The sequence below is a fragment of the Coregonus lavaretus genome (assembly GCF_964263955.1).
Source record: "Coregonus lavaretus genome assembly, chromosome: 19".
Taxonomy (NCBI): domain Eukaryota; kingdom Metazoa; phylum Chordata; class Actinopteri; order Salmoniformes; family Salmonidae; genus Coregonus; species Coregonus lavaretus.
The window spans coordinates 12,426,021-12,449,280 of NC_140006.1; the positions used below are offsets into that span (position 1 = coordinate 12,426,021).

A 23,260-nucleotide genomic window follows, 5' to 3' on the forward strand; every position below is an offset into this window, starting at 1 on the left:
GCTTTTCATTTTCATGCACTTTGTTACTTTTATTACACCATGGAAATGAAATTTAACCTAAATGTTAAAATGCAGTCTTTACAGTCAGAAGTTAAGTCGATAAGTTTTGAAACATTATTTATTAATGCATGTAAAACATTCACAGCTTAAAAGACAATCTAGTGCTTAATGCCATCAACTGTACAACATGCATATAGAAACGTCTGTACATAGCAACAAACACTTAAAAAATAAATAAAAACTATATTTCACCAGCCGCGGTGAAGACTTACAGTAAGACATTTCTTTGCTGATAGAGAGACTATAATAGAGACTATAGCTGCTTGTCTAAAGACTGGAATGCATGAGATGAGCCTAATAGTAGTAGGACTTATCAGATAAAACATTTCTGGGTTTAGGGGTCAGAGATCAGTGTGCAGACTTCAGCAGAGTGACTCTGTTCTGACCTTTTTACCACTACATCTGGCCTCTTTTCCCTCCACCATCTTCTTCCCCTTTCCTTCACTCTCATTGCTCCTCTTCTCCCTTTCCTTCCCCTTCCTTCTGCTTTCTATCTCCATCTTCCTCTTCTCACTTTCCTTTTCCTCTCTCTCCATTCCCTTCGCCCTCTCCTCTCTCTCCAGAGTCTTCCTCATCTCCTTCAGCCTTCTCTTCAGAGCAGCACGGTCACTATGACTACACACCCCCAGAGCCTAGAGAGAAAGAGGGGAAGAGAAAGAAGGGGAGGGAGACTTTCATTTATGTGACACATATGGGCTGATCCATAAGGAATTAACTCATTCATCGAAGGGATGCGTCACAATACTCTTCACTAGCCCCCTTTCCTAGCTGGTCACTGATCAGGGAAACCCATTCAGTCCTTTCAATTATCAGAACACTGAGGACAGAAGGTGAGGAGAGGATGATGTCTAACAGTATTAAGACATTGCCCTTGACTCCCTGTAGAACAAACCTACTTTGAGTTTGTTGTTGTCCAGATTGAGGAGTTGCAGCCCATCCACACCATTGGCCGTGAACTCGGCTGCGTATTGGTCCATGCTAATGCCAATCAACCACAGACAGACCTGCTGATTGGTCCATTGGTCCAGGGGTTGGCTTTGCCATTGATTATTGTTACCAACTAGGACAGAGTCATCTTCCAGAGTCTACAGAGAGGGACAGACAGACGGACAGATCGACACAAACCCAAAACATTAAAAAATTAAAAACAAACTAACACCTTAATATTCCATCACATTCTGGGTCATTCAGGGGAAAGTAAACCACAATCCAGCCATATGAGCAGAGGAGAAAACAATCAGGGAATGGTAGAAAACTAGAACAGAAATCAGGTCAGAGAGAGAAGGGTGATAAGACAGAGAGAAGGGGAGAGAGGAAGGAGTGAGAAATAGAGGGAGACCATGTGAGAGATTGAGAGAGACTCACCTCTGAGGAGGAGAAGGTGAGAGTTTGAGAGCGCCCAGAGAGAGACATATCTGATAGCATCCCTGACAGGAGAGCAGAGCTGGTACTGCCTGCATCTGCTACACTCAGTCTCTAGAATGAGCAAAGACATTTGTGACTCACACAAACACTGTGAAGAGCACGCTTGCACACACACACACACACACACACACAAACAACCGCACAGTCAAGAGTGAGTACAGTATAAAATGAAAGGCCCCAGGTGAAATAAGCATGCAAAATCATAAGCCACTCAATTATTGAGCTAAACAAGTGCTTTGGAGCAAAAATTAAATTTGAAGTCCAGGGTAGTCTGAGATGAAAGGCCAGGTGTGTGTGTGCGCTTGCGCGCCTCCCCTCTCACCTGGCAGTCTCTACTGCCTCCGGTGGTCATGTAGGGTAGACTGCTGCTGGAGACCGACCTAAGCTTCTCTCTCTCCTTCTTCATTCTCTCCCGTCCTCGCTCCCCAAACCAGGAGAAGGGCAGGCAGGAGGGCATGGAGGTGACAGAGCCTGAGGGAGACACGCCACTGCTGGAGTCATCTACCAGGTTACCACACGAACCCCTGGGGACAGAGAAAGACAACACAACAGTCAAACAGAGGGACGGCAGAAACACTGTGAAAGAAGAAATGTAATGTGTGTGTAAATAGAAATTGCTGTACATGGTGTGTGTATAGTATTGACTGGACCCGTTTTCTCTGCTAGTTCCGTAGTGTGTCTACTATGTTTTACCTGTGTTCCAGGGACCTTCTCTTGTTCTTCTCCTTCTCACTCTTCCTCCCTCTGCTCAGAGACTTGCGGAGGCTGCTAGAGGGCAGAAGAACAGGGAGGTTAGAGGACTATCAGAGGGCAAGGTGGAGCTTTTACCACATTGCCTATACATACACTACATGGCCAAAAGTATGTGGACACCTGCTCGTCGAACATCTCATTCCAAAATCATGGGCATTCATTTGGAGTTGGTCCCCGCTTTGCTGCTATAACAGCCTCCACTCTTCTGGGAAGGCTTTCCACTAGATGTTGGAACATTGCTGCGGGGACTTGCTTCCATTCAGCCACAAGAGCATTAGTGAGGTCGTGCACTGATGTTGGGCGATTAGGCTTGCAGTCGGTGTTCGATGGGATTGAGGTCAGGGCTCTGTGCAGGCCAGTCAAGTTGTTCCACACCGATCTCGACAAACCATTTCTGAGTGGACATCTCTTTGTGCAAGGGGGCATTGTCATGCTGAAACAGGAAAGGACCTTCCCCAAACTGTTGCCACAAAGTTGGAAGCACAGAATCATCTAGAATGTCATTGTATGCTGTAGCATTAAGATTTCCCTTCACTGGAACTAAGGGGCCTAGCCTGAACCATGTAAAACAACCCCAGGCCATTATTCCTCCTCCACCAAACTTTACAGTTGGCACTATGCATTGGGGCAGGTAGCTTGGCATTGCGTGTGCGGCTGCTTGGCCATGGAAACCCATTTCATGAAGCTCCCGACAAACAGTTATTGTGCTGACATTGCTTCCAGAGGCAGTTTGGAACTCGGTAGTGAGTGTTGCAACGCGCTTCAGCACTCACCGGTCCCGTTCTGTGACCTTGTGTGGCCTACCACTTCGCGGCTGAGCCGTTGTTGCTCCTAGATGTTTCCACTTCACAATAACAGCACTTACAGTTGACTGGGGCAGCTCTAGCAGGGCAGAAATTTGACAAACTGACTTGTTGGAAAGGTGGCATTCTATGACGGTGCCACGTTGAAAGTCACTGAGCTCTTCAGTATCGGTCCATTCTACTGCCAATGTTTGTCTATGGAGATTGCATGGCTGTGTGCTCGATTTTATACACCTGTCAGCAACAGGGGTGGCTGAAATAGCCAAATCCACTAATTTGAAGCGGTGTGCACATACTTTTGAATGTATAGTGCATCTTATCTGCTCAGAAGTGCCTAGGGGAAAGGGGTTAGGGGTTGAGATTGGGCTTGCTGTACATTATGACTACAAGAGGATCTGGTGAGCAACCTACCTGAAGTCAGGGAATCTTCTCTTTGATTTGTGTGTGGTAGAAGAGTTGTCCTCTTTAGAAGGAGACTGGCCTGGCTGGGGGGTGAGGAGAGAGGAGGGAGGATGGGACTGGGGGGTGAGGGCAGACAGAGAGGAGGTGCTGGAGTGGACACGGTCACCTCCTGCTGAGACAGAACGTCCCGCCTCTCGGGGTGTGCACGCAGTCAGCGATTGTCTCTTCTCGTCACAGGCCTGAGTCTGGTCTTCCTCACCCTACAGGGAGTGATAGAACATTCAGTGTGTGTCAATGGAATGTGTGTGCGTGCGTGTGTATGTCTAACCTGTCTCCTGAAGGACTCTCTGAGTTTGTCTCGTGAGGGAGGGTGTCTCTTGGCTTTCTGGGCGAGCTGTGCTCTGGCCCTGTGAGCACTGGTATCCAACCGACCCGTCTCAGGCACCACAATGCTCCAGTCTGCACCTGAAACAAACACACAGTCTGAGAGGCTCAATACACAAAGATACACACATGCTCGCACACACACAGACACATGCTACCTGAGGGGCAGTGTCTTACTTGAGGTAAATGAGGTGTCCAGTGATTGGTTGTCGATCTCAGGGACCGCCTCCCCTCGCTCCAGGTGACCTATCTGAACAGAGGAAAAAACACTTGGCTCACTCAGGTAGTAGCACTACAGTACAGTTTACGTCGTCTCCTCCAGTCCCACCTGTCTCTGTAGTCTATCCACGTTATCTCTGTGTCTCCTCTCGGTCTCCTCCATCTCTCTCTGCAGCTCCTCCTCTCTCCTCTCACTCTCCTTCTCTCTGCACAGGGACAGAGGGACCATCAGACACAGAGATAAATATACTTTCTAAACAGGCAGTGAATATTCCTAATTGGCCTACAGGGGCATTTTCACTGTTGACTACATTACCCAGAGCTCACCTGTGTTGGAATTCCCTCAGCAGTCTCTTGGCCTTGCTGTATTTGACCTCTAGGCTGTCGAATTGGCTCTGAGTGTCAGCCAATCGCTGGTTCACAATCCTGCACAGAGCCTGGGCCTCCTGCCAGTACCTAGAAGAACAATCACATTCTTCATCATCACCATTATGTTCATCACCACCATTGGCATAATTTTCCATCACCATCATACTAAATTAGTGACTGGTAGATCAGTGTAATTGATGATTACTTCTCTAGTTTGTCAGCCTTCTCCTCTCCATCCTGGACACTCCGCTCCAGCTCATCCTGACGACTCTCCCACGAGGCCCACTGCTCCTCACAAACCCTCAGCTGGAGGACAGACAGGTGGGTAACCAGTTCCCTAGCCCCATACCATGAGCCCCTTCATCTAGCCCTCATCCCTCATCCCTCGACAGTAGACACCCCCTTAGACACATCCTCTACCCACTCTACTAAGCACCCAGAAAACAAATCCACTTCAGCCATGTTCCAATACCGTGAAGATCCAGCCTTCCTTTTTCCTAAATAATCACTCATCTAACACAATTGTATAGGTAAAAGTATGGGCCTAGATTAGATAGCTTTAATCAATGCTGTCATGTCAGATCAGTGATAACACAGGGAAGACGGACAAGAAGAAATTGTATATTTTCAAGGTTATTGGAACATGGCATCTGTACTAATCATTCAGACTGTAGACAGGGACGTCTCATAGAGAGCTAAATTAGTCTGTTCTGAGAGGGAGGAAGAGTGTGTGTGTGCGCGAGTGTGTTAGCATGCGTTTTGACAGTCTCGTCAGTGTGACCTACCTTCTCCCGGGCTAGGCAGAGTTGGTCTGATCTGGTCCTGAGCTTTAACTGGAGCTGAGGCGAGACCAGAACACACTTGAAAACACTTCATACAAAACAAAGTCAATACACTTATTAACACTAACACCTATCTGATCCCATCAGATCTCCAGACACTAGCAGCTGTTTTGGGACCAGGAACATAATGCCTTCTGAGGGGTAAAAAAGTTAGTCTTCACCAGAGCGCACGCACACACACACAATACCAGACTTCAACACATCTGACTGCCTCACCTGTTGGTATTTAAAGCAGAGCTGGGCTGAGTCCAGGCTGGTTATGTCTTCCTCTTCATCCTCCTCCTCCTCTGTAAGGAGAAGATCTTCCTCTCTCTCATCCACTGTGCTCAGCCCCAGAGCACCACCACCATCATCACCTCCATTTAGCAACTGAGATACATAAACACCCACACGCAGGTACAACCAATTAGGAATGATTCTGTACAGTGCCTACAGAAAGTATTCACACACCTTTACTTTTCCCACATTTTGTTGTGTTACAGCCTGATTTTTTTAATGGATTAAATTGAGATTTTGTGTCACTGGCCTACACAAAATACCCCATAATGTCAAAGTGGAATTATGTTTTTAATTTGTAAAATATAGTTGCAAATGAAACTCTGAAATGTTGTAAGTCAATAAGTATTCAACCCCTTTCTTATGGCGAGTTCAGGAGAGCTTAACAAGTTACATAATATTTGCATGGACTCACTCGGTGTGCAATAATAGTGTTTATAATAATTTTCTAATGTCTACCTCATCTCTGCACCCCACACATACAATTATCTGTAAGGTCCCTCAGTCGAGCAGTGAATTTCAAACACTAAGTCCAGTGATGTTTTCCAATGCCTTGCAAAGAAGGGCACCTATTGGTAGATGGATAAAAAACAGCAGACAATTAATATCCTTTGAGCATGGTGAAGCTTTTAATTACACTTTGGCTGGTGTATCAATACACCCAGTCACTACAAAGATACAGGCGTCCTTCCTAACTCAGTTGCCGGAGAGGAAGGAAAACTCTCAGGGATTTCACCATGAGGCCAACAGTGACTTTAAAACAGTTACAGAGTTTAATGGCTGTGATAGGAGAAAACTGGATGGATCACCAGCATTGTAATTACTCAAAAATACTAAGCTAAATGACAGAGTGAAAAGAAGGAAGCCTGTACGGAATTTTTTTTATTCCAAAACATGCATCCTGTTTGAAATAAGGCACTAAAGAAAAACTGCAGAAACTATGGGAAAGAAGTTAACTATGTCCTGAATACAAAGCGTTTTTGTTTGAGGCAAATCCAACATCACTGATTACCACTTCATATTTCCAAGCACGGTGGTGCCTGCATCATGTATGCTCGTCATCGGAAAGGACTAGTGAGTTTTGTTGGATAAAAATAAACAGAATAGAGCCAAGGACAGGCAAAATCATAAAAAGAAAACCGGTTTCAGTCTGCTTTCCAACAGACACTGGGAGACAAATACACCTTTCAGCAGGACAATAACCTAAAAGACAAGGCCAAATATACACTGGAGCTGCTTACCAATGTCCCTGAGTGACCTAGTTTGACTTAAATTGTCTGTCTAGCAAAATGGCTGAACATTTCTGTCTAGCAACGATCAACAACCAACTTGACAGAGCTTTAATAATTTTCTTAAAGAATAATGTGCAAATATTGTACAATCCAGGTGTGCAAAGCTCTTAGAGACTTACCCAGAAAGATTCACAGCTGCAATTACTGCCAAAGTCTAACATGTATCGATTTTGGGGGTTGTATACTTTTCTAATCAAGATATACACTACATGACTATAAGTATGTGGACACCTGATCGTCGAACGTCTCCATATTAATCATGGGTATTAATATGAAGTTGGTCCCCCCTTTGCTGCTATAACAGCCTCCACTCTTCTGGGAAGGCTTTCTACTAGATGTTGGAACATTGCTACGGGGACTTGCTTCCATTCAGCCACAAGAGCATTAGTGAGGTCGGGCACTGATGTTGGGCGATTAGGCCTGGCTCAATGGGGTTGAGCTCAGGCCTCTGTGCAGGCCAGTCAAGTTCTTCCACACCGATCGACAAACCATTTCTGTATGGACCTCACTGTGCATGGGGGCATTGTCATGCTGAAACAGGAAAAGGCCTTCCCCAAACTGTTACCACAAAGTTGGAAGCACAGAATTGTCTAGAATGTCATTGTATGCTGTAGCGTTAAGAACCATGAAATTTGACAGACTGACTTGTTGGAAAGGTGGCATCCTATGATGGTGTCATGTTGAAAGTCACTGAGCTGTTCAGTAAGGCCATTCTACTGCCAATGTTTGTCTATGGAGATTGCATGGCTGTGTGCTCGATTTTATACACCTGTCAGCAACGGGTGTGGCTGAAATACAGTGAGGGAAAAAAGTATTTGATCCCCTGCTGATTTTGTACATTTGCCCACTGACAAAGACATGATCAGTCTATAATTTTTATGGTAGGTTTATTTGAACAATGAGAGACAGAATAACAACAAAGAAATCCAGGAAAACGCATATAAAAAATGTTATAAATTGATTTGCATTTTAATGAGGGAAATAAGTATTTGACCCCTCTGCAAAACATGATTTAGTACTTGGTGGCAAAACCCTTGTTGGCAATCACAGAGGTCAGACATTTCTTGTAGTTGGCCACAATGTTTGCACACATCTCAGGAGGGATTTTGTTCCACTCCTCTTTGCAGATCTTCTCCAAGTCACTAAGGTTTCGAGGCTGACGTTTGGCAACTCGAACCTTCAGCTCCCTCCACAGATTTTCTATGTGATTAAGGTCTGGAGACTGGCTAGGCCACTCCAGGACCTTAATGTGCTTCTTCTTGAGCCACTCCTTTGTTGCCTTGGCCGTGTGTTTTGGGTCATTGTCATGCTGGAATACCCATCCACGACCCATTTTCAATGCCCTGGCTGAGGGAAGGAGGTTCTCACCCAAGATTTAACAGTACATGGCCCCGTCCATCGTCCCTTTGATGCGGTGAAGTTGTCCTGTCCCCTTAACAGATAAACACCCCCAAAGCATAATGTTTCCACCTCCATGTTTGACGGTGGGGATGGTGTTCTTGGGGTCATAGGCAGCATTCCTCCTCCTCCAAACACGGCGAGTTGAGTTGATGCCAAAGAGCTCAATTTTGGTCTCATCTGACCACAACACCTCTGAATCATTCAGATGTTCATTGGCAAACTTCAGTCGGCCCTGTATATGTGCTTTCTTGAGCAGGGGGACCTTGTGGGCGCTGCAGGATTTCAGTCCTTCACGGCATAGTGTGTTACCAATTGTTGTCTTGGTGACTATGGTCCCAGCTGCCTTGAGATCATTAACAAGATCCTCCCGTGTAGTTCTGGGCTGATTCCTCACCGTTCTCATGATCATTGCAACTCCACGAGGGGAGATCTTGCATGGAGCCCCAGGCCGAGGGAGATTGACAGGTCTTTTGTGTTTCTTCCATTTGCGAATAATCGCACCAACTGTTGTCACCTTCTCACCAAGCTGCTTGGCGATGGTCTTGTAGCCCATTCCAGCCTTGTGTAGGTCTACAATCTTGTCCCTGACATCCTTGGAGAGCTCTTTGGTCTTAGCCATGGTGGAGAGTTTGGAATCTGATTGATTGATTGCTTCTGTGGACAGGCGTCTTTTATACAGGTAACAAGCTGAGATTAGGAGCACTCCCTTTAAGAGTGTGCTCCTAATCTCAGCTCGTTACCTGTATAAAAGACACCTGGGAGCCAGAAATCTTTCTGAATGAGAGGGGGTCAAATACTTATTTCCCTCATTAAAATGCAAATCAATTTATAAAAAATTTTGACATGCGTTTTTCTGGATTTTTTGTTGTTATTCTGTCTCTCACTGTTCAAATAAACCTACCATTAAAATTATAGACTGATCATATCTTTGTCAGTGGGCAAACGTACAAAATCAACAGGGGATCAAATACTTTTTTCCCTCACTGTAGCTCCACTCATTTGAAGGGGTGTCCACATACTTTTGTATATATCGTTTATTAGAATTTCTTCCACTTTGACAGAGTATTTTGTGTAGATCACTGACAAAAAATGACAAAATACATTTTAATCCCACTTTAACAACAAAATGTGGAAAAAGTCAAGGGGTGTGAATACTTTCTGAAGGCACTGTATACACAGTCACACACACCTACCTCCACTGTAGGTGGTCTCTTGTCCTGCTCCAGACTCTGAGTGATCAGACGAGCCACCTCACTCTCCTCCCCCTTCTTCTCCCGGCCTATCAAAAACCTGCAGTGAGAGACAATGACAAATCAGGAGCCTGTGTTAAGTGGTACAACCAATCGGCTTAGGTTCTGTGTATGTGTGTGTGTGTGTGCGTGTGTGTGTGTGTGTATACTTGACAGTGCCAATGGTGTTCTTCAGCACAGTGGCAGCAAACAGCTGTGTGACTCCGACCAGACTGACCCCATCCACCTCCACTATCTGGTCATTCACCTGGATACTGACACACACACACAGAGATACACAGATCTAGGATCAGCTTACAGTATTACACTCACATCCTACCATTAGAAAGGAAGGCATCATTGCCCTTAGATCAGATTCTCACCGTCCGTCCTGTTGTGTAGCTCCGTTCTCTGTGATGGTCTTAACGAAGATGCCCAGCTTCTCCAGACCCTGGTCAGCCCCTACCCCCATCCCTATTATACTGATACCCAGACCCTCGTCTCCTACAGACAGACAGAGAAAGGGGGAGTTGGACAAAGAGTAGGTGTAAAAACAGAAGGAGAGAGAGAGAGATGGGCTGATGAAGGGCGTGAGAGAGAAGTAAAAGAGATAAGGAGAGAGGAATATAAAGGAATGGAAGAGGTAAAGGATAGAGGGAGAGCGATAGCAGAGAGGGACCAACCTTTCTCTATCTGGACAGGGAGGAGGTCCATCTTGTCCACTCTCTTCTCCATTTCATATTCAGCAGAGGCAGACACGGGGTCAACATCATCATTATGCCTGTCATAGTCCGCATTAGAGTAGGTAAGGAACACCTGAGAGAGAGTACATACACCATTATCATCACATCTTTCATTGTCAAGTTTAGTGTATGTATGCCAGTCTTTGGTTTTCTTGGTCCCCCAGATTGTCTCCCCTCTCTCTGCCAGCTGGACTTGATACCACACCATACTGTTTATGTTGTCAGATGCTCCAATATGACTGGGGTGTTAGATGGAAACACAAGCTGTAGCAGACGCTTAGTCTTAACACATACAGCTTAACACACACAATGCTGAGTCATTGCAAATCCATGTACTGCAGTTCAATCTCAGAGGCAAGGAACGTCTTAGACAAAATGGTCCTCGAACAGTTTTGGGACTTCATTTGCCGGTAATTAAATCCTAAATACACACTGACCTGGTGAAATGTGTGCCAACAGTGCCATACTCAGCAAAGCTCTCAGAAGACATGGCAGCCACACATGGGCTGAGATGTCTGGGAGATTTTAGATCCTGACTGGAATCCCTCACACTGAAAAGACTAATGTGGAGTCACATACAGTAGGGTAGATGAATGTTCTATACTGTATTCTAGTCATGGCTCATCCTATACAACTACCTTTTCTATTCATATACTGTCCATACACACCATTATATATACAGTGCATTCTGAAAATATTCAGACCCCATGACTTTTTCCACTTTGTTACGTTAAAGCCTTATTTTAAAATTAATAAAATTGTTTTTTTCCCCTCCTCAATCTACCCCCCATAAATATCGGAATTGTCCGTAGAGCTCCGAGACAGGATTGTGTCGAGGCACAGATCTGGGGAAGGGTACCAAAACATTTCTGAAGCATTGAAGGTCCCCAAGAACACTGTGGCCTCCATTATTCTTAAATGGAAGAAGTTTGGAACCACCAAGACTCTTCCTAGATCTGGCCACCCGGCCAAACTGAGCAATCGGGGGAAAAGGGCCTTGGTCAGGGAGGTGACCAAGAACCCGATGGTCACTCTGACAGAGCTCCAGAGTTCCTCTGTGGAGATTGAATAATCTTCAAGAAGGACAGCCATCTCTGCAGCACTGCACCAATCAGGCCTTATTGGTACAGTAGCCAGACGGAAGCCACTCCTCAATAAAAGGCACTTAAAGACTCTCAGACCATGAGAAACAAGATTCTCTGGTTTGATGAAACCAATATTTAACTCTTTGGCCAGAATGCCAAGCGTCACGTCTGGAGGAAACCTGGCACCATCCCTACGGTGAAGCATGGTGGTGGCAGCATCATGCTGTGGGAATGTTTTTCAGCAGCAGGGACTGGGAGACTAGTCAGGATCGAGGGAGAGATGAACGGAGCAAAGCACAGAGGGATCCTTGATGAAAACCTGCTCCAGAGCGCTCAGGACCTCAGACTGAGGCGAAGGTTCACCTTCCAACAGGACAAAGACCCTAAACACACAGCCAAGACAATGCAGGAGTGACTTTGGGACAAGTCTCTGAATGTCCTTGAGTGGCCCAGCCAGAGCCCGGACTTGAAATAGCTGTTCAGCGACGCTCCCCATCCAACCTGACAGAGCTTGAGAGGATCTGCAGAGAAGAATGGGAGAAACTCCCCAAATACAGGTGTTTCAAGCTTGTAGCGTCATACCCAAAAAGACTCAAGGTTGTAGTTTCTGCCAAAGGTGCTTCAACAAAGTACTGAGTAAAGGGTCTGAATACTTATGTAAATATAAATTAGTTTTATTTTATTTTATAAATTAGCAAAAAAATCTAAAAACCTGTTTTTACTTTGTCATTATGGGGTATTGTGTGTAGAATGGTGAGGATTTTTATTAATTTAATCCATTTTAGAATATGGCTGTAACGTAACAAAATGTGGAAAAAGTTAAGGTGTCTGAATACCTTCTGAATGCAATGTATGTATATATATCTCAGTGGAGGCTGGTGGGAGGAGCTATAGGAGGACGGGCCCATTGTAATTGCTAGAATGGAATTAATGGAACGGAGTCAAACGTGGTTTCTATATGTTTGATACAATTCCATTTATTCCATTTCAGCCATTACAATGAGCACTTCTTCCTATAGCTCCTCCCACCAGCCGTCAATGATTGATAGATAGATAGATGCACTGAACAAAAATATAAACCTAACATGTAAAGTGTTGGTCCCATGTTTCATGAGCAGAAATAAAATCATCCCAGAAATGTTCCACACACAAAAAGCTTGTTTCTCTCAAATTCTGTGCACAAATTTGTTTACTTCCCTGTTAGTGAGCATGTCTCCTTTTTTTTATTTATTTATTTATTTCACCTTTATTTAACCAGGTAAGCCAGTTGAGAACAGGTTCTCATTTACAACTGCGACCTGGCCAAGATAAAGCAAAGTAGTGCAATAAAAACAACACAGAGTTACATATGGGGTAAAAAAAAAAACATAAAGTCAGAAATACAACAGAAAATATATATACAGTGTGTGCAAATGTAGCAAGTTATGGAGGTAAGGCAATAAATAGGCTATAGTGCAGAATAATTACAATAGTATTAACACTGGAATGCTAGATGTGCAAGAGATTATGTGCAAATAGAGATACTGGGGTGCAAAAGAGCAAAATAAATAACAATATAGGGATGAGGTAGTTGGGTGGGCTAATTTCAGATGGGCTGTGTACAGGTGCAGTGATCGGTAAGGTGCTCTGACAACTGATGCTTAAAGTTATTGAGGGAGATAAGAATCTCCAGCTTCAGAGATTTTTGCAATTCGTTCCAGTCATTGGCAGCAGAGAACTGGAAGGAATGGCGGCCAAAGGAGGTGTTGGCTTTGGGAATGACCAGTGAGATATACCTGCTGGAGCGCAGACTACGGGTGGGTGCTGCTATGGTGACCAATGAGCTAAGATAAGGCGGGGATTTGCCTAGCAGTGATTTATAGATGGCCTGGAGCCAGTGGGTTTGACGACGAACATGTAGTGAGGACCAGCCAACAAGAGTGTACAGGTCACAGTGGTGGGTAGTGTATGGGGCTTTGGAGACAAAACGGATGGCACTGTGATAGACTACATCCAATTTGCTGAGTAGAGTGTTGGAGGCTATTTTGTAAATGACATCGCCGAAGTCAAGGATCGGTAGGATAGTCAGTTTTACGAGGGCATGTTTGGCAGCATGAGTGAAGGAGGCTTTGTTGCGAAATAGGAAGCCGATTCTAGATTTAACTTTGGATTGGAGATTCTTTATGTGAGTCTGGAAGTTGAGTTTACAGTCTAACCAGACACCTAGATATTTGTAGTTGTCCACATATTCTAGGTCAGACCCGTCGAGAGTGGTGATTCTAGTCGGGTGGGCGGGTGCTAGCAGCGTTCGATTGAAAAGCATGCATTTAGTTTTACTAGTGTTTAAGAGCAGTTGAAGGCTACTGAAGGATTGTTGTATGGCATTGAAGCTCGTTTGGAGGTTTGTTAACACAGTGTCCAATGAAGGGCCAGATGTATACAAAATGGTGTCGTCTGCGTAGAGGTGGATCTGAGAGTCACCAGCAGCAAGAGCGACATCATTGACATACACGGAGAAAAGTGTCGGCCCAAGAATTGAACCCTGTGGCACCCCCATAGAGACTGCCATAGGTCCAGACAACAGGCCCTCCGATTTGACACACTGAACTCTATCTGAGAAGTAGTTGGTGAACCAGGCGAGGCAGTCATTTGAGAAACCAAGGCTATTTAGTCTGCCAATAAGAATGCGGTGGTTGACAGAGTCGAAAGCCTTGGCCAGGTCGATGAAGACGGCTGCACAGTACTGTCTATTATCAATCGCGGTTATAATATCGTTTAGGACCTTGAGCGTGGCTGAAGTGCACCCGTGACCAGCTCGGAAACCGGATTGCATAGCGGAGAAGGTACGGTGGTATTCGAAATGGTCGATGATCTGTTTGTTAGCTTGGCTTTCGAATACTTTCGAAAGGCAGGGCAGGATGGATATAGGTCTGTAGCAGTTTGGATCTAGAGTGTCACCCCCTTTGACAAAATAATCCATCCCCCTGACAGGTGTGGCATATCAAGAAGCTGATTAAACAGCATGATCATTACACAGATGCACCTTGTGCTGGGGACAATAAAAGGCCACTCTAAAATGTGCAGTTTTGTCACACAACACAATGCCAATTGGCATGCTGACCGCAGGAATGTCCACCAGAGCTGTTGAATGTTCCTTACTCTACCATAAGCCGCCTCCAACGTCGTTTTAGAGAATTTGACAGTACATCCAACTGGTCTCACAACCGCAGACGACCAGTACCCACGCCAGCCCAGGACCTCCACATCCAGCTTCTTCACCTGCGGGATCGTCTGAGACCAGCCACCCGGACAGCTGATGAAACTGAGGAGTATTTCTGTCTGAAATAAAGCCCTTTTGTGGGGGAAAAACAAATTCTGATTTGCTGGGCCTGGCTACCATGTGGCTGCGCCCCTTCCTAGTCATGTGAAATCCATAGATTAGGGCCTAATGAATGCATTTCAATTGGTTGATTTCCTTATATGAACTGTAACTCAGTAAAATCGTTGAAATTGTTGCGTTTATATTTTTGTTCAGTGTGTGTGTGCGTATATATAGCTCTGGAAAAATATTAAGAGACCACTGCAAATGTTTCTTAAATCAGCATCTCTACATGTATGACAGCCATTCCATTCCAGTGTCTGTTGAATTCCAACACAGGCACACCTGCTCAGCTGGTAGAGCATGGCGCTTGTAAAGCCAAGGTAGTGGGTTCGATCCCCGGGACCACCCATACACAAAAATGTATGCACGCATGACTGTAAGTCGCTTTGTGTAAAAGTGTCTGCTAAATGGCATATTATTATATTATATACCTCATTCTACTGAATTAGGTACTGATTAGGTGATCACATGAACCAAATCTTATTTAACGAGGAAAAGTATAAAAACCACTGATGTGGTCATCACTATCCTCTTGCAATAGGACCAGCTGGATGGCAAAAACAGTGCTAATAGTACCTCAAAAGTAATATTAATCAAAAAACAACTATTGACCATGCCAAAAGAGTTGAAAAGGAAAGTTGAGTGAGGAAAAGAAGGGTTCAATTCTGGCTTTACTGGCAGAGGGATACAGTGAGCGTCAGGTTGCTTCCATCCTTAAAATAAGAACAAGGTCAAGCAGCAGACATTGGGGACAACAAAGCTACAGACCGGCAGAGGGCGAAAACGACTCTCTACTGACCGGGATGACCGCCAACTCATTCGAATGTCACTCAACAACCGTAGGATGACATCAAGTGACCTACAAAAAGAATGGCAAACGGCAGCTGGGGTGAAGTGCATGGCGAGGACGGTTCGAAACAAGCTCCTAGGGGCAGGGCTGAAGTGGTGCAAAGCTAGAAAAAAGCCCTTCATCAATGAGAAGCAAAGAAGAGCCAGGCTGAGGTTTGCAAAAGACCATAAGGATTGAACCGTAGAGGACTGGAGTAAGGCCATCTTCTCTGATGAGTCCAATTTTCAGCTTTGCCCAACACCTGGTTGTCTAATGGTTAGACGGAGACCTGGAGAGGCCTACAAGCCAGAGTGCCTCGCACCCACTGTGAAATTTGGTGGAGGATCGGTGATGATCTGGGGGTGCTTCAGCAAGGCTGGAATCGGGCAGATTTGTCTTTGTGAAGGATGCATGAATCAAGCCACGTACAAGGTTCTCCTGGAAGAAAACTTGCTTCCTTTTGCTCTGACATTGTTCCCCAACTCTGAGGATTGGTTTTTCCAGCAGGACAATGCGCCATGCCACACAGCCAGGTCAATCAAGGTGTGGATGGAGGACCACCAGATCAAGACCCTGTCATGGCCAGCCCAATCTCCAGACCTGAACCCCATTGAAAACTTCTGGAATGTGATCAAGAGGAAGATGGATGGTCACAAGCCATCAAACAAAGCCGAGCTGCTTGAATTTTTGCGCCAGGAGTGGCATTAAGTCACCCAACATCAATGTGAAAGACGCATGAAAGCTGTGATTGAAAATCAGGGTTATTCCACCAAATATTGATTTCTAAACTCTTCCTAAGTTAAAACATTACTATTGTGTTGTTCAAAAATGAACATTAACTTATTTTCTTTGCGTTATTCGAGGTCTGACAACACTGCATCTTTTTTGTTATTTTGACCAGTTGTCATTTTCTGCAAATAAATGCTCTAAATGACAATATTTTTATTTGGAATTTGGGAGAAATGTTGTCAGTAGTTTATAGAATAAAACAAAAATGTTATTTTTACACACACACATACCTATAAATAGTAAAACCAGAGAAACTGATAATTTTGCAGTGGTCTCTTAATTTTTTCCGCAGCTGTATATACACACATACACACACACACACATTACCAGTCAACATGTTTTGACACACCTGCTCATTCAAGGGTTTTTCTTTATTTTTACTATTTTTTACATTGTAGAATAATAGTGAAGACATCAAAACGATTAAATAACACATATGGAATCATGTAGTAACTAAAAACGTGTTAAACAAATCAAAAGATTCTTCAAATAGCCACCGTTTGCCTTGATGACAGCTTTGCACACTCTTGGCATTCTCTCAACCAGCTTCATGAGGTAGTCACCTGAAATGCATTTCAATTAACAGGTGTGCCTTCTTAAAAGTTAATTTGTGGAATTTCTTTCCTTCTTAATGCGTTTGAGCCAATCACTTGTGTTGTGACAAGGTAGGGGGTGGTATACAGAAGATAGCCCTATTTGGTAAAAGACCAAGTCCATATTATGGCAAGAACAGCTCAAATAAGCAAAGAGAAACGACAGTCCATCATTACTTTAAGACATGAAGGTCAGTCAATACAGAACATTTCAAGAACTTTGAACGTTTCTTCAAGTGCTATGAGCTATGATGAAACTGGCTCTCATGAGGACCGCCACAGGAATGGAAGACCCAGAGTTAAGTTCATTAGAGTTACCAGCCTCAGAAATTGCAGCCCAAATAAATGCTTCACAGAGTTCAAGTAAAAGACACATCTCAACATCAACTGTTCAGAGGGGACTGTGTGAATCAGGCCTTCATGGTCGAATTGCTGCAAAGAAACCACTACTAAAGGACACCAACAAGAAGAGGAGACCTGCTTGGGCCAAGAAACATCAGCAATGGACATTAGACTGATGGAAATTTGTCCTTTGGTCTGGAGTCCAAATTTGAGATTTTTGGTTCAAACTGCCATGTTTTTGTGAGACGCGGTGTGGGTGAACGGATGAACTCTGCATGTGTAGTTTCCACCGTAAAGCATGGAGGAGGAGGTGTTATGGACTGGGGGTGCTTTGCTGGTGACACTGTCTGTGATTTATTTAGAATTCAAGGCACACTTAACCAGCATGGCTACCACCGCATTCTGCAGCAATACACCATCCAATCTGGTTTGGGCTTAGTGGGACTATCATTTGTTTTTCAACAGGACAATGACCCAACACACCTCCAGGCTGTGTAAGGGCTATTTGACCAAGATGGAGAGTGATGGAATGCTGCATCAGATGACCTGGCCTCCACAATCCCCCGACCTCAACCCAATTGAGATGGTTTGGGATGAGTCGGACGTTAGAGTGAAGGAAAAGCAGCCAACAAGTGCTCAGCATATGTGGGAACTTCTTCAAGACGGTTGGAAAAGCATTCCAGCTGAAGCTGGTTGAGAGAATGCCAAGAGTGTGCAAAGCTGTCATCAAGGCAAAGGGTGGCTATTTGAAGAATCTCAAATATAAAATATGTTTTGATTTGTTTAACACTTTTTTAGTTACTACATGATTCCATATGTGTTATTTCATAGTTTTGATGTCTTCACTATTATTCTACAATGTAAAGAATAGTACAAATAAAGAAAAACCCTTGAATTAGTAGGTATGTCCAAACTTTTGAATGGTACTGTATGTGTATATATATATACAGTTGAAGTCGGAAGTTTACATACACTTAGGTTGGAGTCATTAAAACTTGTTTTTCAACCACTCCACACATTTCTTGTTAACAAACTATAGTTTTGGCAAGTCGGTTAGGACATCTACTTTGTGCATGACAAGTATCTATATCCACAGTAAAACGAGTCCTATATCGACATAACCTGAAAGGCCGCTCAGGAAGGAGGAAGCCACTGCTCCAAAACCGCCATAAAAAAGCCAGACTATGGTTTGCAACTGCACATGGGGACAAAGATCTTACTTTTTGGAGAAATGTCCTCTGGTCTGATGAAACAAAAATAGAACTGTTTGCCCATAATGACCATCGTTATGTTGGAAAAAGGGGGGCACTTGCAAGCCGAAGAACACCATCCCAACCGTGAAGCACCGGGGTGGCAGCATCATGCTGTGGGGGTGCTTTGCTGCAGGAGGGACTAGTGCACTTCACAAAATAGATGGCATCATGAGGAAGGAAAATGATGTGGATATATTGAAGCAACATCTCAAGACATCAGTCAGGAAGTTAAAGCTTGGTCGCAAATGGGTCTTCCAAATGGACAATGACCCCAAGCATACTTCCAAAGTTGGCTTAAGGACAACAAAGTCAAGGTATTGGAGTGGCCATCACAAAGCCCTGACATCAATCCTATAGAAAATGTGTGGGCAGAACTGAAAAGGCGTGTGCAAGCAAGGAGGCCTACAAACGTGAATCAGTTACACCAGCTCTGTCAGGAGGAATGGGCCAAAATTCACCCAACTTATTGTGGGAAGCTTGTGGAAGGCTACCCGAATCGTTTGACCCAAGTTAAACAATTTAAAGGCAATGCTACCAAATACTAATTGAGTGTATGTAAACTTCTGACCCACTGGGAATGTGATGAAAGAAATAAAAACTTTAATAAATCTCTACTATTATTCTGACATTTCACATTCTTAAAATAAAGTGGTGATCCTAACTTACCTAAGACAGGGAATTTTTACTAGGATTAAATGTCAGGAATTGTGAAAAACTGAGTTTAAATGTATTTGGCTGAGGTGTAACTTACGACATCAACTGTAAATACCGGACACTGACATTGCTCGTTCTGTTATTTCTTAATTTCTTTCTTTTTGGATTATGTGCGTATTGTTTTGTATTGCTAGGTATTATTACTAGGTATTATTACTGCACTGTTGGAGCTAGAAACACAAGCATTTCTCTGCACCTGATAACATCTGCAAATCTGTGTACACGACCAATAAACTTTGACTTGTTCTTACACCTCAGCTGTTCTGAACTGAATACCTGACAGAGCATGAGATCTTGCCTGTCTCCTCTTAACCTGATGGGATATAAATGTGTCTGTAGGGTTCAAATGACTCTCCATCTATTCATAAACCCTTCACTCTTCAGCTATTCTATCCATGCTTTTCATTTTACCACAACTAAGGGATTGGGCCATACTTACTCTCTGAATCAAAATCTGGCACCCCTTTATCAAACCCAATGGGGTGAGTGTTTTTGTGTTGTTTTTCTAACAATGCAATTGGGGGGGGGGGGTTTACCTTGATTGGTGCTGTAGAGAATTTGACCTTCCTTGTCTTAGCAAAATCCTCATCATCCTCATGAGGAAGACCGGGAATCTCCTCATATTCAGCAGAGAGCTGCTCCTCTGGATCCGGAGTTGGACATCTTTCTGAGTCCTCTCTAGGACACAACCAATCGCCATGACGACACTCCGAGTCCCGTTCCCTGTCTTCCGCGAAGGCCTCGTTCTCAATCCCAAGGATGATGGCAGATCCATTCTTCTCCTCTCCTCTCTCGGGGCACTCTCTCTCTTCTCTCTCTTTGTCCTCATCCTTCACGTCCACTCTCCATCTGCACTTCCTCTCTTCTTCCTCTCTCTCTTCCTCCTTCACCCTATCCTCTCTTGGCTCCAATCCGGCCTTCTCGTTCCCGTCCTCCTCTCTCTCCTCTTCTTCTTCTTCTTTGCTCTTATTGCACATGCTTCCTCTATCCTCAACTTTCTCCTGCTCTCCTGCCTCATCTCTTTCTTCCGTCCCTACCTTCTCGTTCTCCATCTTACTCTCTCCTGTCGTCCCTTCTTCTCTATACTGTCTGCTTTCTCCCTCCATTTGCCCCTCCCTCCATTCTATCTCCTGCTGGAACATGTCTCTCCCTGATTCCTTCTCTCTCACCTCAGAACTGTCAGGGAATCCCTCCACACACTCTCTTAACGAGGGTTCTACCATTCTGTGTTCTACTGGAGGTTCAACTGTTCTCTGTTCCACCATTTTAGTTTGCGCTGTAGGTTCAACCATTCTCTGTTCTAACATTCTAGGTTCCACTCTGGATTCTTCAAACACATCATCCACCAGGTTATTCTCATTGCTCTCCTCCCTCTTGCTTTCCTCCTCTTCCTTCATGGTCTCCTCTTCCTTCTTTATGGTGTCCTCATCCTCCTCTGCCTCGTTCCCTTCGCTCTCAGACGACTCGTTCTTCACCTCCACTAGCTCTGCCCTCACAGTCCTAGCCCTTGACCTCTCGGTGGGGGTCAAAGGGTCACCAGGGGTCATGTAAAGGTCATTAGGGTCATTCCCCTCAGACAAACTTCTGTTGTCAGCATTAGGACTACTAGGGCCATAGAAGTCAGACTGGTCAGAACAGGGGGAGACTGGGGTGAGAGGACTAGGGGAGTCATAAGAAGGGGATGGAGGCTGAGAGTGAGGAGAGCTGGGTGCTGGGCTAGGTGGGTTGAATACATGGGAGCACACGGAATCCTCACACACACTCCCATCTAACACACTTCCATCACACACACTCCTGCTGTCTGAGGGGTCAGTCGTAGGACTTGGGCCATCAGGGGAAAAAGTCTCACTGGAGTGACCATTAACAGGGTGAAGGGGTGCAGACAAGCTGGTGTCCAGTGATAAAGTGTGTGTGTGGAGTTCTATGTTTGGTAGAGAAATGTGTGTGTGTATGTTGATGGGTTTTCTGTCCTCCCTCTCTTTCCTCCTCTCCCCCTCTCCTTCGCTTTCTGACGTGGATGTCAGCTCCTCTCTCCCCATGCCCCCTTCTTCCCCCCTCCCATCCACAGACCCCCTGCTATCTCTGCCAGGGCTGACCTTTAAACTTTGACCCCCGCTGACCGTCTCAAACAGCTTCCGGGTCACAGAGAACTTTTGAGCTAGAGCCGCTCTGTCTATCTCTGCTATCTCCTCTGCCTTGGACGGTTTATCTAGCATAGATGATTCTACGCTGGACATGCTGGCCACACTGCTCCGGACAGAGCTGTAGCTGAGAGCGCATTTGGGTAGGGTCTGAGACAAGGGGTGGAGGAGGTGCTGTTGGCTGTCCATCTGGAGGAAGATGTTGTCTCTGATCTTGGTCCCTCTAGGACTGAGGGTCCTACCCCTGGAACACTCACCAGGGCCACTGGCACTGCTGGTCCTGGTGTGAGGGACCGCCATGGGGCCTGGTGAAGGGATAGAGAGGCTCAGCGAAGTAGGTCTAGGCTTGGTCGCGGTGTCCAAGGAGTATTTGATGGTGTGGAAGTCAGACTTGTAGGCGTTCCTGTGGGGGGAGGCGCTACGGCCTTTATTGTTCGTCCGCATCATCTGGGGCTGGAGTCTGGTGGAGAGGTATGGAGTTCAATGAAGGATGTCAAGTTTGCATGTCTCCCTTATTAGACAGGGTTAGAAGGTACCTCTCTGTTTCCAAACCAGTTAAGCTTTAGGACTCTGTCCACCGTCTACAGAAAAAACACACTAGGAGAGAGACATAGGTCAGTTAACAGCAGAGGAAATTACAGTCATGGAATGGCAGTGGTGCTTTTGACTTAAGAAAAATGCAGAAGAAAAATCTGTATTTCATATCAAATTATCATTTAATGTTTGTTTTTCATAGCCTACTTCCAACTAGGCCTACCTACTAATAATAATGTTCACCAGACACTTCTGCCCCTGCGCAATTAGCCTGGGGATGAGGTTAACTACCTACTAACAATCATGATAAAACATGTAAAACATAGCAAAAAAACGACATTTAGCCTACAGTAGGCTACTGTTTGTTAACTCCAATCTTATATCCGAAAATAATATAGTCCTATTGGTTCTTACCTGTTTGCAAAGCTGAAATACAACTACAACGCATTCGAAAGCAGGTACATTTGATTATCGCTATTGAATTTTAACAGCATTTATATTCACCAGTATTGTCCCTGCGTCCACGCCTTTACAAACGCTGATTGAATTGTCCTCGGTTCATTGTAGAAATGCCAAACTTCGCAACTCCCCACACCTTGCGCAGACAACGCGCGCTCCGTTCACTTACCACTTGGTGCGCCACCAGAGACCATCAAAGTGAAAGTGCGCGTGCACGAAAGACTGCTCTCATATCATATTCAGGTTGCTAGATTTTTCTGCCTCTCCAGTCCTGTCTCCATCCTATAGAAATGTCTTTGAGAAGGATTTTGCATGGCATAAACCTGTGCTCTCAGTGTGCTAACAGAGGACAGATGGCAGCTCATGTCACTAAATACTGAAAGTGGATTATCTCACTGTAATCCTGTGTAAACTACCTCAGTGTGAACACTTACAATCATAGCCTGAGAGAGAGAGAGGGTGGATGATGATAATGAATGTAACCCCCTCTATTTAGCACACTAGGGAGATAGTCTCTTGGGAGTAATGATAGGCCTAATAATGATATTATTATGCTAATAATGAACCATAACACCCCAAATGAGGAGCCCTTCTGATGGCTGGTAGGATACCACAGTGGCCTGTTTATGGTATTCAGTCTAACCAAGCATTAAATCAAATCAAACTTTATTTGTCACATGCGCTGAATACAACAGGTGTAGACCTTACCGTGAAATGCTTACCTACAAGCCCTTAACCAACAATGCAGTTCAAGAAAGAGTTAAGAAAAGATTTACCAAATAAACTAAAGTAAAAAATAATACAAAGTAACACAACAAAATAACAATAACGAGGCTATATACAGGGGGTACCGGTACCGAGTCAATGTGCGGGGGTACAGGTTAGTCGAGGTAATTTGTACATGTAGGTAGGGGTAAAGTGACTATACGTAGATAATAGACAGTTGGTAGCAGCAGTGTAAA

General features: G+C 44.6%; 1 protein-coding gene across 1 annotated transcript; it reads right to left on the minus strand.

The window, feature by feature from the left end:
* Positions 1-422: 422 nt before the first annotated feature.
* Positions 423-21,752, minus strand: LOC311146943 (uncharacterized protein; the record flags this gene model as incomplete). Its single annotated transcript, XM_084183557.1, has 18 exons — positions 423-692; positions 957-1,145; positions 1,426-1,536; positions 1,808-2,009; positions 2,179-2,253; positions 3,453-3,703; positions 3,772-3,908; positions 4,005-4,077; positions 4,156-4,252; positions 4,374-4,502; positions 4,621-4,721; positions 5,201-5,254; positions 5,474-5,626; positions 9,420-9,516; positions 9,626-9,730; positions 9,839-9,959; positions 10,139-10,271; positions 19,701-21,752. The coding sequence occupies 18 exons, from the start codon at positions 21,750-21,752 to the stop codon at positions 423-425; spliced, it is 4,350 nt and encodes a 1,449-aa protein (XP_084039683.1).
* Between the last annotated feature and the right edge of the window lie 1,508 nt (positions 21,753-23,260).